Source organism: Grus americana, chromosome 2 (assembly GCF_028858705.1).
Source record: "Grus americana isolate bGruAme1 chromosome 2, bGruAme1.mat, whole genome shotgun sequence".
Lineage (NCBI taxonomy): Eukaryota > Metazoa > Chordata > Aves > Gruiformes > Gruidae > Grus > Grus americana.
Genome location: NC_072853.1, coordinates 130,687,288 through 130,703,517, shown reverse-complemented (window position 1 = coordinate 130,703,517; position 16,230 = coordinate 130,687,288). Strand labels below are relative to the sequence as shown.

At 36.5% G+C, this 16,230-nt stretch overlaps 1 protein-coding gene across 7 annotated transcripts in view; it reads right to left on the bottom strand.

Moving 5' to 3' along the window:
- Positions 1 to 555: 555 nt before the first annotated feature.
- ANKRD28 (ankyrin repeat domain 28) overlaps positions 556 to 16,230 on the bottom strand; it is a 123,920-nt gene continuing 108,245 nt past the window's right edge. For 5 of the 7 annotated variants that reach the window (XM_054816903.1, XM_054816908.1, XM_054816902.1 and 2 more), the window contains 10 exons: positions 14,792 to 14,879; positions 14,200 to 14,317; positions 13,379 to 13,598; positions 11,926 to 12,013; positions 11,746 to 11,829; positions 11,060 to 11,205; positions 10,809 to 10,891; positions 10,583 to 10,665; positions 8,258 to 8,349; positions 556 to 2,548 (listed from right to left, as the gene is read on the bottom strand). In XM_054816903.1, coding sequence (XP_054672878.1) covers positions 2,262 to 2,548; positions 8,258 to 8,349; positions 10,583 to 10,665; positions 10,809 to 10,891; positions 11,060 to 11,205; positions 11,746 to 11,829; positions 11,926 to 12,013; positions 13,379 to 13,598; positions 14,200 to 14,317; positions 14,792 to 14,879 — 1,289 coding nt within the window. In that variant the 3' untranslated portion in view covers positions 556 to 2,261. The remainder of the gene's footprint in view (positions 2,549 to 8,257; positions 8,350 to 10,582; positions 10,666 to 10,808; positions 10,892 to 11,059; positions 11,206 to 11,745; positions 11,830 to 11,925; positions 12,014 to 13,378; positions 13,599 to 14,199; positions 14,318 to 14,791; positions 14,880 to 16,230) is intronic. The other 2 variants (XM_054816906.1, XM_054816905.1) reach the window with 2 other exon arrangements.

The following is a 16,230-nucleotide window of genomic DNA, read 5'->3' as shown; positions in this document are numbered from 1 at the left end:
CTTCTCACAGTTCCTTTGAAGCAACAAAAAGCAGACAGTTTCATTAATAGAAATACGCGATTGTTACCTTTTAAATAACAGGCAGGCTACTTGGCATTCCGATTCAGATTTTCCACGAGGAAAAACAGGTCTGTGCTGCTTCAACCACTGTATGTAAAAAGATGCAGTTAATCTTGAGACAGGCTGGTACGGATCTTTTGAGCGCTGCCTGCACGCTCAGCTGGGGCACGTACATCACTCCCACGCAGCCCTGCACTTTCAAAGAGTCAGAGGGAAGAAAATACAGAAATCACCATCTCCCTGAAGTCATCTAATTCTGCTCATAGACAAACATAAATATATAAACAATGAATGTGGGCACAAATGGCTAAGAAAGTAATATTTAAAAGGAACAATCAAGTAATTTAACATTTTAAATTATATTAAATAGCTCACCTTCACTTTAGAATTAAAATGCTGGCAAAGCCTTTGTGAAATAGATTGTATAAGTTCTAAGAGTTCAACAAAGGAGACATTGTTATTAATGCTTAGTAGATACAAATACATTATTCATTAGTAGAACTCACATTTGGGTTTTATTATGCTCCATAAAATATACAGGAATCTTGAAGTACTGAAAGAGTGCAGGTAAATACAGTATTCAAGCAGTCACTATTTCTATGTACATGCTCATTAATTCTTCAAAAACCTCACAAAATTATCAAATAGATCAAAATATTGTCCTGTGTTTCCACACTATGTTCAGAAAACCAGCTTATAATTTACAATATCATAAAGATTTCCAGTTTCACAATACAAAAAGGATAAAAAGGAAATTGGAATCAGTTTGTAGTAATTTATTTGTACTTTACCAGGACATGCAAGGATTCCTTGCATGTACATAAACAAATTCACTTGAAAAGTAACAGTTATAGTTAAAGCAGAGCCAAATAAAGTAAATATTCATATTTAACAGACAAAATTTCAGCTTACTTATGTCAGTTTTTCATTCTTCAGGCAATTAAAAAACCCACAGTAGTCTGTTATAAATAATAAAAAAAAAAATTTGGGCAAGTCTGAACTACATTACAGGGACCTGTTTCTGCTGTTTTCTAAATGGAGCACAACAAAGATACACAGCTCTTCCCACAGACCAGACACTGTACTTTTTTTCTCTAATAGGGAAATATACTTTTAAATTCACCCCCCCCCTTGTAACTCCAGGATTTATTTTTTTAAAAAGTGATAGGGATATACAGTTTTAATCTTACATACAAATTTATGATGTAAGGAAGTGGACAAATTATTGAAAAGAACTCTCAGTCACAACAGGGTTATCAAGACATTTCAATTTTTTTTATGCAGTTTCATAGTTTCCAAGTTACTTGTGTATTTTTAAATTAAAAAAATCTCAATCCAAAACCCAAAAGTTAAAAACTCTAAAACTGTGCAACAATTACTGCTTCCCTCCCCCATCTCCCACCCCTTCCCTTTATTACACTATACATTTTTCACCCTGACTTCACCTTGTTAGCTGGTTTAATTTTAGTATTATAAAAGTATGACAAGTTTGTTTTCATTTCACCTAAAAGAAAAAGAAAACAAAACTTAAAGTACATCTGCTTTCTTTCATGGTACATTTAATAGTGTCGGAAGGCTTTCAAGATGATTAAAAAAAATAAATCAACATTTAAAACCAAATCTAAGCTTCTTTTCCAGAAGTAATTACGGTTTGGTTGAAATGACTTCTCAAATAACCTATTCCAGTTTTCACAAAAACATATTTAATTAAAAAAAAAATCTTTAAGTTATTTGGTCCTTTGGCAATTTGCAGCACAAACAATGCCTACTGTACCAAACTCATTTATTGCCTTCAAAATGGTTTTCGTTTTATTGATAATATTTAAATCGAGCATCCTTTGTGTTGTACAATAGCGTTGTTCATTTACATCAAGTAGGGTGCCCTGTCTGCAGAAATTACTCCTGGCACCAAAACCAGAATGGTAGAATACAGTTAAATAAAAGTTTTGACATTCTTTTTTTTTTTTTTTTTGCCATGGATTCCAAGTACTTATTCAAGAATTTATGCTTCTTCTGCAAAATATGCTCTTAAAAATCCTCCTAGAGTCTCACGGATTTTTTTATATGCAACCACAATAAAAAACATCTTCTCAAAGGTCTGTCCTCTTTTTGTATTCAAACACTGATAGCTTTTTTTTCAAAAGCACAAGTCTGACCTTCCAGCATGAGGGTTCACTCTTCAGACCTACAAAATGTAACTTCTAATAGGTCTCAGAATCTGAGTCATTGAGTTCGTCTTCTTCTGTATACGGGTAGCCACCTTCCCTGCCAATGTTGTTGAAAGTACAGTAGGAGCTATGGTCACTCCTCATGATTGGCAAGGAATCGAAGGTGACAGTTTTTGAGGTGTTGGTGTAATGATTAATGGCATTGAATGTAAGGGAAGGTAACGTGCTGCTCGACGAAACGGGCATCATCGTGGCCAGAATGAGAGCTAGGCAATCAGCCACATCCTTATTGGGTGCACAGGCCAAAGCTGGTGTGTAACCTAGAAAGTCAAGGGAAAAACAAAACCTTAATTTAAAATAAAGACAATGTAAAACTTTCTCCAAGATCATGTCATCTTTCAGCTGCAGAAGTATTTTATATTGCTTAGTTCTGCACTGTTTAAAAAAAACCCCAAACCCCCAAAACATTCAATTAAATACATTATCAATTAGAATTTTTTAACTTTCAGTTGCAAAACCAACCCAGAAGTCAGTGGGCTTTGGAACAGAGATGTGATAGTTTTGTTAAACACAGTCAGAGACACTCTACGCCAGCGAGAAAAGCTTGGATTTGAAAATGGTGAGGAAGTCACCTGGCTGAGGAGAGACAACTGATGGCAGCCAACAGTGACAGGTGAAGGCATTCACTAGAGAGCCACTGCAGAAACTACAGCCCAATATGTTAAACATTGCTTCATCCAGAAGCTTCCATGTAGCTGTTCATCACAGACAGTCATTTTACTAAGACCATCCTATCTCAACAACAAGCTGGCAAAAGCATCGGGGCCAGTTAATTGTAAAGGCAGCGTACGCAATTTCAATCAAACTATACTTTATTACAATGTATGGTAATATAAACTGTAAAGCCAATGTCTAACTTTTATTTGAGGGATATCAACTAAGAAATCCATGGAAGTTTGAGGAAATGCCAGCTGGATTAGTAGGCTAGGGCTCGCAGAGAGAAACTACGCCTCTTGGTTGCCCAACTGCTCCGGCCAAACCCCTCCTGCCAGGCAACACAACTGTGACAACCCCCAAATGCAGGAGGTCTTGAGCTGTGGAACGATCTGCAGTCAGGTCATGTAGCTCTGAAATCTCATCTGGGTAACTGTGGCTGTAATAATCCTCTAACATTTCTCCTTTTGCAGCTTCCCCCTTCCCTACGTACTTGCCTCTGCTCATTAAATGTCAAGAAAAATGCTTCAAATTCTCCTCAGTGGAGATCCATGCATAGCTCCTGTCTCAGGTTTTGGGCTTAATCATTCAGCAAAGGCACCTGAGAATAAGTTTTGGCACAGGTCTTGGGGTACATCCACAAGACCGAGGCACTGCAATTGGTGGTGGCAACAGTGGCTCCAGAAGCATGGCAGTCGTGTAAGTACAACCACAGAGAACAGCCAATTCTGCTGCCAAGACCAACCTAAGCCCCCTCCACCCGGCTCCCCACAGAAGCGGTGGCTGGATCACCTTGTAGCACCCTCGCAGCATCTCTCGCTGCATGCGACAGGTACGCCCACAACAAGCTGAACAGGAAAACTCACGTTCAGGTACATTTGGGAGTCTGAAGTCCTGAACTGCCCCCAGTCCACAACTTAAAGGTGTACAACATCCAGGTAAAAAGCACACACGTAATTTTAAATAATAGATGGCTTTAAAGCAAACCGCACGATGGAGTTCCATCCAGACCTTAGGAAGGCACAGAAAATGAGGCAATGCCCATTCTACCAGCAGGCGTTTCAACTACTAAGGAATCATCTCTATTGTAGAAGTGGATCCAGTTCAAGGTTTAGGATAGAGCTCAGGAGTAGTTATTGTGTTGTACAATTGCACAATGTTTTAAACAAGTAGTCGCATTATGGAAAATGTAGCAGGAACTTAAGAAAACAGCAAGCAGGGAACAATCTTGCAGTCAAACTATTATTTGCTCAGGACAGACCTTATGCTTGATGCTTGGAAGAGAATAAGACAACAAGTCCCTGCCCAAAGGGGCATAACAATCCAAGGAAACACACAAACAATCCGAGCACAAAACGCACCAGCTGACCATGCGATAGGGCCGTACAGAAGCGCAGCAGATGTTTTCACTGTTAGTAAGGTATCGCAGCACTGAAACAGCTCAGAGTTAACAGTGACAGTCTGCAGAAGAGATATATTTTGAGAGGATTCAGAAGGAAGGGCCAGAGCTTGCTACGCTCGGATGAAGACAGCATTGCAGGCATGTAGGGCAGAACAGAAGGCTCAGAATTGATACCCAAATGCACGCAATTTAATATCTACTGTTGCTGGAGATCATATGAAGGTAAAATGACACACAAAATAAATTTATTCAAGCTGGCCATATTCAATGCCATTCCTTTCACTAATGTGATTTGATAGATGTTCAAAGAACAGAAACAAGCAGTCACCAGGTGCCTTTTTAGGTTTTTTGGTTTCTTTTTTTTTCCCCCTCTCCTTTTTTTAAAGACTGCTTCTTGCTAAGATCTTGAACACCCATACTTATGTTCTTTCTGGAACACAGTATCACAGTTCATCATTAAAAAAAATAAAAATAAAGGCCAACATAAAGATTAAACAGATTACTTGCTTCTGTTAAAAGTTCTTTAAAACCAGTGTTTATGCTAATATTAGCTTGTAGGTCTTAAGCTCCTGGCTTTCCTAAGTAGGAATGAAGTATTGCAGTTTTATTCTTGCCTTAGACATAGTAAGATGAAGTAACTGCTTGCACCACAAAAGACTGACATCTGTGTCCTCCACCACTTTATTTTTGTCTATATTATTTTAAAATTATAAGAACAAACTATCTTTTTATGTCCCTAAACTGCAAAGTGATCATTTATATGTCAGAGCAGCAATAGATACAAATACTTTAAATTTTCTTTGAAGATGTTGGTAAATATACTGACTCTGCTGAAATACTCTTACTCATAATCTGTACTTGTATCTGCATAAACCTTCACACGCCACCACCACCAAAATTGCTATCTTCATTTGTAAATGGGGCAATAGAAGCAGAGTGAGGTGAAGCAGTTTCCCTGTACAACAGAAAACAGAGGCTGGGTGACGGACACTGCCTTAAGAGCAGGGCTCCCCACCGGCCCAAACGCAGAGCTGCTCCCTCCCTGGGCCTTGAAAGTTTCCATGAAGGCGCCTACAGGAAAATCAGAGGGTTATTAATGCGGTCGGTGCAAAGACAGTTCTCAAGATAAACTGAATGAAGTCTTACACTTGGGAAAGAGAAGAAAATCATCTGAGGCATGAGTCATCTCGTAAGCATTTAAAAGAAAAATTCCTTCCAGAAAACTGGGGATCTCCAAAATAAACTAGAACATGAGGAAAAGAACTAGAAAAAAAAATTTCCCTTTTTTTAAAAAAAAAAAAGTGTGAAAGGCCAATGATCACTGTAATGGTGAATCCAGAAAATAAGAGAAACCTCCATGCTACGTTGGTTTCTGGAGTTAGAGAATGCCTCCTCTCACTACTGTGGTGGCACATTATACAACAAATAAAAGACAGAATTTTTGTAGATGTGTGTGATGGCAAAGTTTCATCCTGACAGGTGTAGAAAAATAGGAAAAGAACTGAAAGGTTTGAGTGAGAACTGATCCAGAACTGAGAATGAACCCTCAACATGACTGCTTTTGGGCAGTACACCAGACAGTTAACTTGCTGTTTCAGTTGCGTTTATTCTTTTAAGAACCAAGAGGATTACATTTTTCCCAAAGACATTAGTTCTTAAACATCTCAGAAAGTGATCTTACCACATTAAGAGATGGTCTATAACAAAAGGAGTATGAATTCAAGTCTAAATATCTTATCTTAGATATTTAGATAGATAAATTCAAATTTAAATATCTTATAAACTATTTATAAACTGAAATGCAGATAATTGGGGTAATGTTGGTTTTTTTCAAAGCTGATGTTTTTCAATAATTGTCTGTAGCCCAGATACAGCAGCAGAGGACTATTAAGCAGTTTTACACAGATACAGAGACTGCTTGCAAAAAGTCAATGCAGCCTTTATAGAAAAGGACAACTTCAAAGACAAAAAGTGGATCACCACTCTATAACAGCTGAGGTTCTGTTGGTTGCATGTGCCATATATCAAGACACGCTTCCACGTAAAACACTAAAACTTTACCTCCAATTTCATCTAATTCTATCTGAAATGCCAAGCTTGCGTGGCAGATCACTGAACTTACCTGAACTATGCTAAAGTAAGAGAATGTCAGTGTTGTGATGCAAAATATTCCAGCGCCTATTTCTCCAGTCTGCTTTGATAAACAGATGCCTTTCACCCCCAAAATGCATGAATCATGCTATTTAAAGCCTTTTTAATAAAGTAAAAATCGAAGTTTCTCCTATATTTTTATTAGAATTAATGTATGCAATTTGTTTTTTCTTTAGAAACACTTAGACTCTAGCAGTAAATGCTAAAATCAAAGACAAGTAGACCTAAAGCAGAATCTGGCTATCACTACTGCCAGCTTTTCCATTTAATATAAAAGGTACACTGTGGAAATCAGGATGACTTTTGCAACAGGTTTAGCAAGCCTGCTGACATACTAATGCTACTAAGAATTAAGAAAAAAATTACAGTGACAAGTGAAATAGATTGATAAGTCCCCTGAAAGTTTCCATTGCGCTCTCTTAACTCAAAGCATTCATCGCTTTGCATGTACTGTACTTTTAAAAGGGCACATTCATCCAACAAAAATAATTCATTATGAATATTCTCAAGGCTGCTTAAAAAGTTACAAACAAAGCAATTGCTATTAGAAAGAAAAGAACCACAGTGAGGAACAAGATGAGGTAGCGCTCAGAGTTACTTTAAGATTTGAAATATGAGCAGAATTAAAAAGAAGTTTTAACATGCTGCGGTTAGATCCTCAGGCTGCCAGAGAACTGTGACTTCTATACAGACGATGTTTTCCTCTGTTGTGTCAAAGCTCCACCCTAACAAGGGACGGGCTGGCTGCACGTGAAAAACCCACAAAAATACAGACATCTCCAGTTAGCATACTTGTGATGAGAAACAGAAATCAAAAAGATACACTTTCCAATCTTTTCATTTTAGGGAGTTTCATTTAGCAGTTACCTCTGTCCCCTATTTTAGGCAAGGAATGATCTTTAAATCACCCGTGTCACTTTAAGCAGTGTAATTGAGAAACAGAGAGAAAGTCACAGTAAACGTCAAGAGAGGAAAAACTTTCAAACTGGAAATACAATTAGAACTATTAATTAGGCACATCCCTTCTGGGGAAAAAAAACCCCAAACAAAACCAACCCAAAACCCAAAAAGCAAACCCCTCTCCCACCCCCACAGCAAACCCCAGCTACTATTTTCATTTAAGATATGTTGGGGTACAGCGTAAGAGCAGGAGCTCTTATACTTTCAAAAGCACAGCTTCAGAGGACCACAAATGTCTTACATGAAAATATGCAAATACGAAGACAGTAGATCAATTTTCTTTTGCTCTTAGAAGGTACAGGATTTATTCTCTGTGATAATGCAGTTACTTTTTCTTACTTCTATGTGCCAAAAAACTCAAGAGAGCCAGAAGCTTGAGACCAGTAACTGAGATCTGTAATTCATACTTGCTTTTAAATGCTAACACCAATATACCTACCATGACAAAATAAATAGCAATTCAATCCAGCTTCTCAACAGCTGAAAGTTATATTTTACTTTGAGCATTGTATTTTTCTGACCGTTTTCAGCATGCCAAAGCTAGTGTATTCACAGAGTATTCATTATAAAACTAAAAATGCAAACCAAACATTTCTATGCCATAACCTGCCTTGTTCGGAAAGTTTTCACTCTCCTTACACTTCCGCTGCTTGGCTAAAATGTCCCATCACCGACACATTTTTTTCAATGAGGGGAACCTACTGCAAGGCTCATATGACATTTCCAAAGGGTTATTGCTTTTCAGTAAGCTGAGTTTAAAACCACAGTTCCTTAAGGGAAAACAAAGTTAAATTTTTCTTACCATTTTCATCTACAGCAAGTACACTTGCTCCCTTCCCTAAAAGCTCTTGAACTACAACCGTTAGTCCATTCCGAGCAGCAACATGCAGAGGTCTGTGAAGACAAGCAAACTCAAATATAAACCTTAGAACAAGATATTAAGAGAGGTGGCTTGCATCTAGTTAGGTGATTATTGAAGTATTTATACTCGTATGTTATTTACAAATTATATAAATACTGCAGATACAACAACCAAGATGGGAAAAACATCAAATCTCTTTTCTTATTGCAAAGAATCTGTACAATAACAATTGTGCACTTTCTTCTTTTTATGACACCACACAGCAAGGAAGTAGCTACCAGGAAAGACTTGCCTGCTTATGAACTTCATCACATTAAAAAGTTAAAACATCTAGTACCCTACCGTTGATAAACACTGAACTGTTGTAACAGATACCACATCTGAGAGTTACTGCCTATCACTGGCAATAACCATTAGAATGGAAGGCATATTTTATTGCATGTAAATGCTCGTAAGAGATGCAGAAACATTTCATCAATCTGCCTTTTAGAAAGCACTATATTCCGTTGTGACTAGAGATAAAATTTTTTTATAGTATAATGCACGAAGCAAGAAAAGCAGATTACTTTTCAAAACTTCAAACTATTAACCATTACCCTGTTTGGCAGTGACTTGATCTATCAAGGAAAGTGTAGCTTTACCTCAAATATTCTAATTATATCTTTTTCAAATGCAACTATTTTTCAAAATTGTTTCCCACTGGCTTATATAAAAGCTTACCACCGCCCAGCAGGAAACAGAATAATCAGCTTACTTCCCTTCTGCTTTATATTGCTCTTCATTCATTTTGACATTCTTAAAATTCTTTGAATTAACTGTGAACTATACTTTGATTTGGAAACAAGTGCCTTACTTTGAGCCCAGAAATGCAAAAGATACAAATAGGAGCAGCTGTATCCATGGTGCTTATATTAAAGTATTAAAATTCAAGAGCTACTGCACACCACAGATATACTGAAAAAAGTACCGTAACATAATTTTAATATAGAGGCCAAAAATTTTAATGCTTATCTTGCCACAAAGTAGGACATTGTTTAAACTGTTTAGAAAGTCAGGTTAGTTATTAAAAAACATTTGCTGAACCAGTAATATTTTAAACAACTGTTAAAATCTTGCAATTTATATAAACATTTCATGGAGGTGCGAATAGGTACCTATTTTTCCCCATTTTTTTCTCGATCAGACTATGTGAGCCAAGGCATGTGGGTGGAATTACATGAGCCTGCGGTAGCATACTTTCCCACTGCTGTTCCCATCTCAGTTTTACTTTTCCTTCTGTCAAGACATCCTCGCTTCAAGCCAGAAATGAGGCAATCAATCCCTTTCCTGCTTTCTAGTTACTTCATGGTGCCTGAGGTGCACCACGATCAGCAGCAAGAGCAGAGGAAGAAGTATTACTATCTGAACTCCTTAGTTCAAGCAGATCTCTGGGAACAGTTGGAAGAACTGTACGAGTTTGAACATGACAGATTCCAGAAGGGATGGAAGGCCAGAGAAACACATGAGTTGCTTACAATTTCTGGTTTTGTTTTGTTTTGTTTTTTTTTAATAATTGGTCTGTGATAGCATTATTAAAGCAGTCTAACAGCTATGAATCAGGTGTCAAATACTGCCTATAACACAAATGCATTCTTTAAAAAGGAAAAAAAAAATGCAGAAGAGTAATTTTGATAGCCCATCCTGATATATATTACCCAGTATGACATACCACTACATTTTTAAGTTTTCCTTATGATTGGGCTTACAAAATAGGCTTAGTTCTACTTCAGAGAAGATCTTCAGGAAGCATTAAGAATACTGCATTCTCCATAATATTTAATAGAAAATAGTTTTTCATCCCCCAGTAGGAATAGGTGTCTTTTGCTAACAGAAAGCATGCTAAAGAATAAAAGCATACTTCACTTAGGGCTTTTTTTTTTTTTTTAATTAGCTAGCTTTGAAGAGCAAGTCTTAGTTTGCCTTGAATGAGTTGTTAACTGAAGTGAATTTTAATTGAAAAATTAGATAATTTATAAAACAGAAAAATATTGGTTTATAGGTAATCTCAGTGGATTGCAGTAATTCCACACAGGATTCCCTGAATCCTAAACTAGAACTTTAAATATGAGCAAAACACCATTTCACTTCAAGTCATTTCAACTCTTGGTACCTATTAAGTAATTAAAATTCAACCAATCTGGAAAAAAAATTCTGAAAAATATTCCTCTAAGAGCCAGACACACACCAAAACCTTATCTGTAAAACACACTCACTGCTGATACGTACGTTTGCAAGGCTGCATTGGTGGCATTGATGAGGTTTCTATCCGTAATCTTCTCCAGTATTAACAAGGCACTAGTTTCATGACCCTTAATACAGAACAAACATCTGTCATCTAACAAATACTCTTCAAAAATTGCTTTGAATGTGTTTTCAAAGTAACAAGTTACTATTTGCAAACAGTGCTTGGCAACACAAAGCTCAGCACGGATAAGTCGGACTACGCACACACCTTGCTGCAAGCCAAATGGAGTGCTGTGTTCTTAGAACTGTCTTGCAAAGTCAGATCAGCTTTAGCACTGCTAACCAGCACCTCTGGGGAAATAAAGAGTTGTATTAACTAAAGGCATATTTCTTAAAGCCTTAATGGCAAAATGAAAAGGTAATTTTGACAAAATATATCCACAAGAACATTAACTATAAGGCAACTTTACCCATAGTAAGATTAACAAAGAGCAGAAATAGATAAAGCTTTCTCTTTACCAACTGTATTCGTCTGTCCATTTTCTGCAGCCATCATTAAAGGTGTTTTCCCCGAAGAATCTACAGCATTTACTTGAGCATTGTGACTGAGCAGAAGCTGTAGACACTCAACGTGATCTGTAAAAGCTGCTGCATGAAGAGGAGTTCTACAACAGATCAAAAGACAATACGGCCATGTTCAGCCATGCTTTCTACTTCATTCAAAGGAGCATCCTGACTGTGATCCTGCAGCTACAAAACACTGGGCAGTCCCTCCCACTGATCCTTTGAAATCAGTGGGAGTTGGGATCCTTTGCTGGAGCTGTGACTGCTGCCTGTAGAAAGTCATCTCCAAGTTTCAAATAATTCCCCCTATGTGGTTTACAATAGAGATACAACTTGATTCAGAAAAAATAAAATATGCATAAAATACTACCCACAAAATGATACAAGTTAAAACATGCTCAAACTTGCCTATCTAATGAAAAGTCAATTCAAGTTCATTGAATCAGAACAGGATTTTTAAAAATTTGAAATTTATTTCTAGTACGCAATAAAAGAAAAGAATCTGCAAAGCATACAAACAGAGGGAAGGGGGAATTAACCTAAGTAGCAAATACAAAAACCCCAAACGATTATGGAATTTAGCAGAGCCTCTCTCACTATTACATTACAAGCATTCTTCCACTGTGCATTTACACTCTTACCTTCCTTTTGAATCTGTTGAGTTTACAATACCAGCACCTAGCGTATCAATTAACATTTCTGCAGCACCTTCATTATCATTTATCCTATAAGGAATTAAAGAGGCTGTTATTTACAGAATGATAAATCTTTTGTTATATACAGCAATGAAATCTACGAAGAATAATTTTGCACTTCCTTACACAGCACAATGCAACGGAGTGAAAGAATTTCCTTCCATTTTCTGGAAAACTTCTTGTTCCAGGAGGAGCTCTACACAACTGTCATGACCTACAGCAAATGTAAGGGTTAGTTATTAAAAAAAGGAAGAAGGTATATTTATGGATTACAACAAAAAATAGGTATCTAAATTAGATTAAGCAATATTTTATTTGAAAGCTGCAAAGACACAGCAGTTATATTTAATAGGGCTACATTTAGAAACTGAGACATTTTTAGAATCCTGAAAAACAAACTGACATTTAACACTGTAAACTCTGTGAAATTTAGAAGGGATCTCATGCTGTCTGAATAACATCCAGAACACTGAATTTAGTTCTTTACACCTCCACATTTCAAACTCTTCTGTATATTCACCACTTAGGCTACACGAAAACGTCTCCACTATTTGAGGGTTATTTTTGTTCCACTGCCTTGCTAAACCCAAAGAAAAACCAAGTCGGTAGTCATAACAAAAGCTTAAAAAGAACAAGTTCAATCCATGATACTATTATTTTCAAAATTCTATAGCCTGCTGCAGTACAGGTAGCTAACAATTGTAACTACCTGTTTGATCTTCAATACATATATGCAGAGAACCTTAGTTCAACATTCACTGATGTCTGAAGATCTGTATTTTCACAAGTCCTGTCAAATTTTCATTCTACAAATCAAGCATATTTCAGTTCTGTTTTATTCAGCCACTGTGGTTACTCTGAAAATGGACCAAGCTGTAAGAGCTTAGCTTTATGAATGTGATAAAGAGATGTTATTCTAATTCAAATTATCAGTGTATTACCCAGTTGCCTCAGCTGTGAGGGCAGTCTAGTTAGTTATTCACTTAAAAGTAATTGCTAAAATGAAGCTCTAAACCCTTACTTCTTGATCTTTATCGCGTGACTCCGAGGTGAAATACATGAGAACCTCTACTATGTCAGAAGTCAATGCACAGAGCTGAATTAATTTCCTACCTTTTAATGCCTCACTCCCAAATCCAAGAAAAGTATCAGTGAAGTAAAAAAAATTTATTGAATCATTTTAATATAATTTAGCTTCTTATGCCTATCAAGGTTGATTTGAAGCAAGTTTTAAAAAAGATTTAATCTGAAATCATTCCTCCCTAGACTCCCTGTGAAGGTTATTTTTTTGGGCTGCGTGGCACATTTCTATTCACAGGTACTATGCTGAATTTCTTGAACGGCTCCTTGAGGCACAAAACTAATAAAGCAGTTTATAACAAAAATGTAGTACAAAAAAAACACCTCGTATTATGTATTAGATGTTACTGCATTCCCCCTCAAGATACCAAGTCCGTCGTATTGTCAGATTGCCTAATACGAACTGAAAGAGAACAGACTTTATATGTTGCTTTTCTAAGTAGTAATAACTTCTATCTCAATACATTCAGACCTGTATTTTAACTGGAATGTATTTTACCATTATAGCAGGCCCAATGCAGTGATGTGTAGCCGTGATTGTCTGCTATTGCAGGTACTGCATCCGCAGATGTAGCTGACTGCAGGAGAGCTCCTAGAACACCTATATGTCCACATGCAGCTGACAAGTGTATAGGGGTTCGCCCCCTACAGTCTCGTAATAAGGACTTAGCACCATGTTGAAGCAATGCTTCCACACATTCCTCGTGCCCGGTAACTGCCTGTAAGAGACACACGCAAAATAACAAGTTTGCAAATAGTCATGTATATAAGCCAAGGTGTATAATAACTAAAGCAAGGAAACTTCAGGCAATTTTACATTTCTAAGTAATAACAAAATAAGCACAGTTATTATTTTTATTCCTGGAAACAGTCATTCTGTTGGAAAAATAGCAATGTATTATCATATTGATGACAGAATAATTTCTTGGAATAACACTGAGTGAACTGCTAATCTCTAGGGCTCATTCAATTGTCTTATCTAGCAGAGACTATAAAAAAGAATATTTGGCATATGGCATGCATCACGCTTTCCTTCCTCCCATTAACACTACCCCCACCCCATAACAAAAAGCTGTATTCTGGGACCTCTCCAGTCAACACTTTACAGCAAGATTAAGAGGTTCTAGAAGTCCAAAAGAATTCTGACGGTACATAGCAAACAGGTAAAAGTTAGCCTTTTGAAAGCAACTGGAAAGACAATTAAAAACTAAGAATGGCAAGATAAGAATAATGAGAAATTCATTAACACTACATATTAAGTCTATATTTGAAATTAATATGTATAAAACTGGAAGGGACAGAAAAGGAATATTCTCTTACCCCTCTATGTAATGCTGTCCTTCCCCACTTATCTTTGGCATCTACATTTGCTCCTTTGTTAAGGAGTGAATAAACGCAGTCGGTGTGCCCATTGAGAACTGACAACATCAGGGGAGTCCTAAGCAGAGAGTGAAACAAAGTGTAATCTACAGGGAAATTTAACAGACTAGTACTCAGCTGAAATATAACTACTACTATCCTTCTGGACAATGCTGTTAAAATTTACATCATCAATGATCCTCCCTAGCACTACCTTCGCTCTGAGAACGCCACTCTTACTTGCTTTTTAGATTCAAGAAAATAAATTAATATCCCCTAATTCAGAAGTCCTAATTAAGTTCATCCATCCATACATACATTTTTTCAGCATCTGGGCAGTAAGACACATTTTAGTTTCCTCCTAACTAAACAAGAACATTTTTCACTGCCAACATTATGTTTATTGCAAAAGAGTCTCATTTGTCCTAGTTCAAATATCGTCTCCCTTTAAAGTAATAAAATCAAAATATTTAATAAATTAAAAATATTTAGGTTTTCCTTTTATAAAATGCAGTAACTCGTGAAGAACAGAATGTGTATCGTTTAAACTCACTGTCCATTTCCATCTTGAATGTCCACTGCATTCTGTGGTTCTGCATTTCCTATCAATAGCCGCAAACATTCTGAGTGACCATTCGTAGCTGTAAAACATCATAAAAATACAAGTTTTACATCAATCGCCTTTGAGTATGCAGCTCAAACAGAATAGTAACCTGCTCAGACTAAAGCCCATTAGCTTGAGAACACACTGTATGGCTTTGCTATTGTTATAGCTTAAATTAAAAACAAAAAATATGCTTGATTTCTGAAATAATTTTCTAGTGTTCATTCTCAACTGTATAGTGTTAAATGTAATTGATTCCAACTATCAAGTGCCAACAGGTATTTGTTTTTACATATAAATGGGGTTGCGTGCATTAACTATAATTAGAATATATGCTTATACAACATCCACAAGAAGGAATAATTAAATATAGTAATAAGCATGACTTTTGCTTGTTTTAAGGCACAGGTAAACACATATCTAGCTAATCATACACTGATTTTATTAGCAAGTGTAGCACGTGCATAGTTATGAAATAACCGAAATGACATTTAGAAAGAGGGGAAGGAAATGTAATGCATAGAAGTAATTATCCAAGCAGTTAAACAAAAAGCAAAAAGAAAAGAAACAAAATATGGAGAAATCACATTTAAATGCAACTCATGAAAGATAAATGATTGTTTGTTGGAGGGGAAATTATTTCAGATGTACAGCTGCTGTATTCAGTGCACATAAGAACAGTGACAATTCATGCTTCTCTAGCAGACAGAAATGCTATCAAAAGTTAGGAGAAGCTAAATCAAATAGAAGAATACAGTTTGTGCTCATGGACAACAAATGAAGTAGTTAAAATGACCATGTTTTGTACATAATGCTCTTTTTACTGCAACATTTCTGTAACAATATAACTATAAACGTCAATTTAAATAAGCCTATTTTCAAAGAGAGGAAAAAAGAATATGAATGCTAGACTTTGAGAAAGGTAGGTTTATAGAAGTTTTCTAGGAAAGGCAGCAAGAAAATATTGCAAAGGATTGCTGTTATTTTGAAAACACTTGGGAGTCATTTAAATCCTTGGAAAAAAACCAAAGTATAGTTTTCATGTCTCTTCTCAAACTGACAGAATTTTCCAAGACTCCAATCACTTTTAGAAGTATTTTACTGCCAAGACAGGCAACACAATTCACGTATCTAAATTTGGTCCTACAGTTTGGGCTCTGTGAAAGACGAAGAGAGAAACAGAACATGTCATTGACACCTGTCAGCATAGCTAGCCTGGCTAGCTGAATGGACAAGGACAATCCATCCTTCCAGAGAGCAGCGTGGAACAGAACGCCTTGAACCGAAATGATTTATTGGGTGAATACTCGTTTCTACCCACAACTACTTTGTTACACCTTTCTCAGCATAGCATATATCTTAAAAGTCATCGTCTATTCCTAAACACC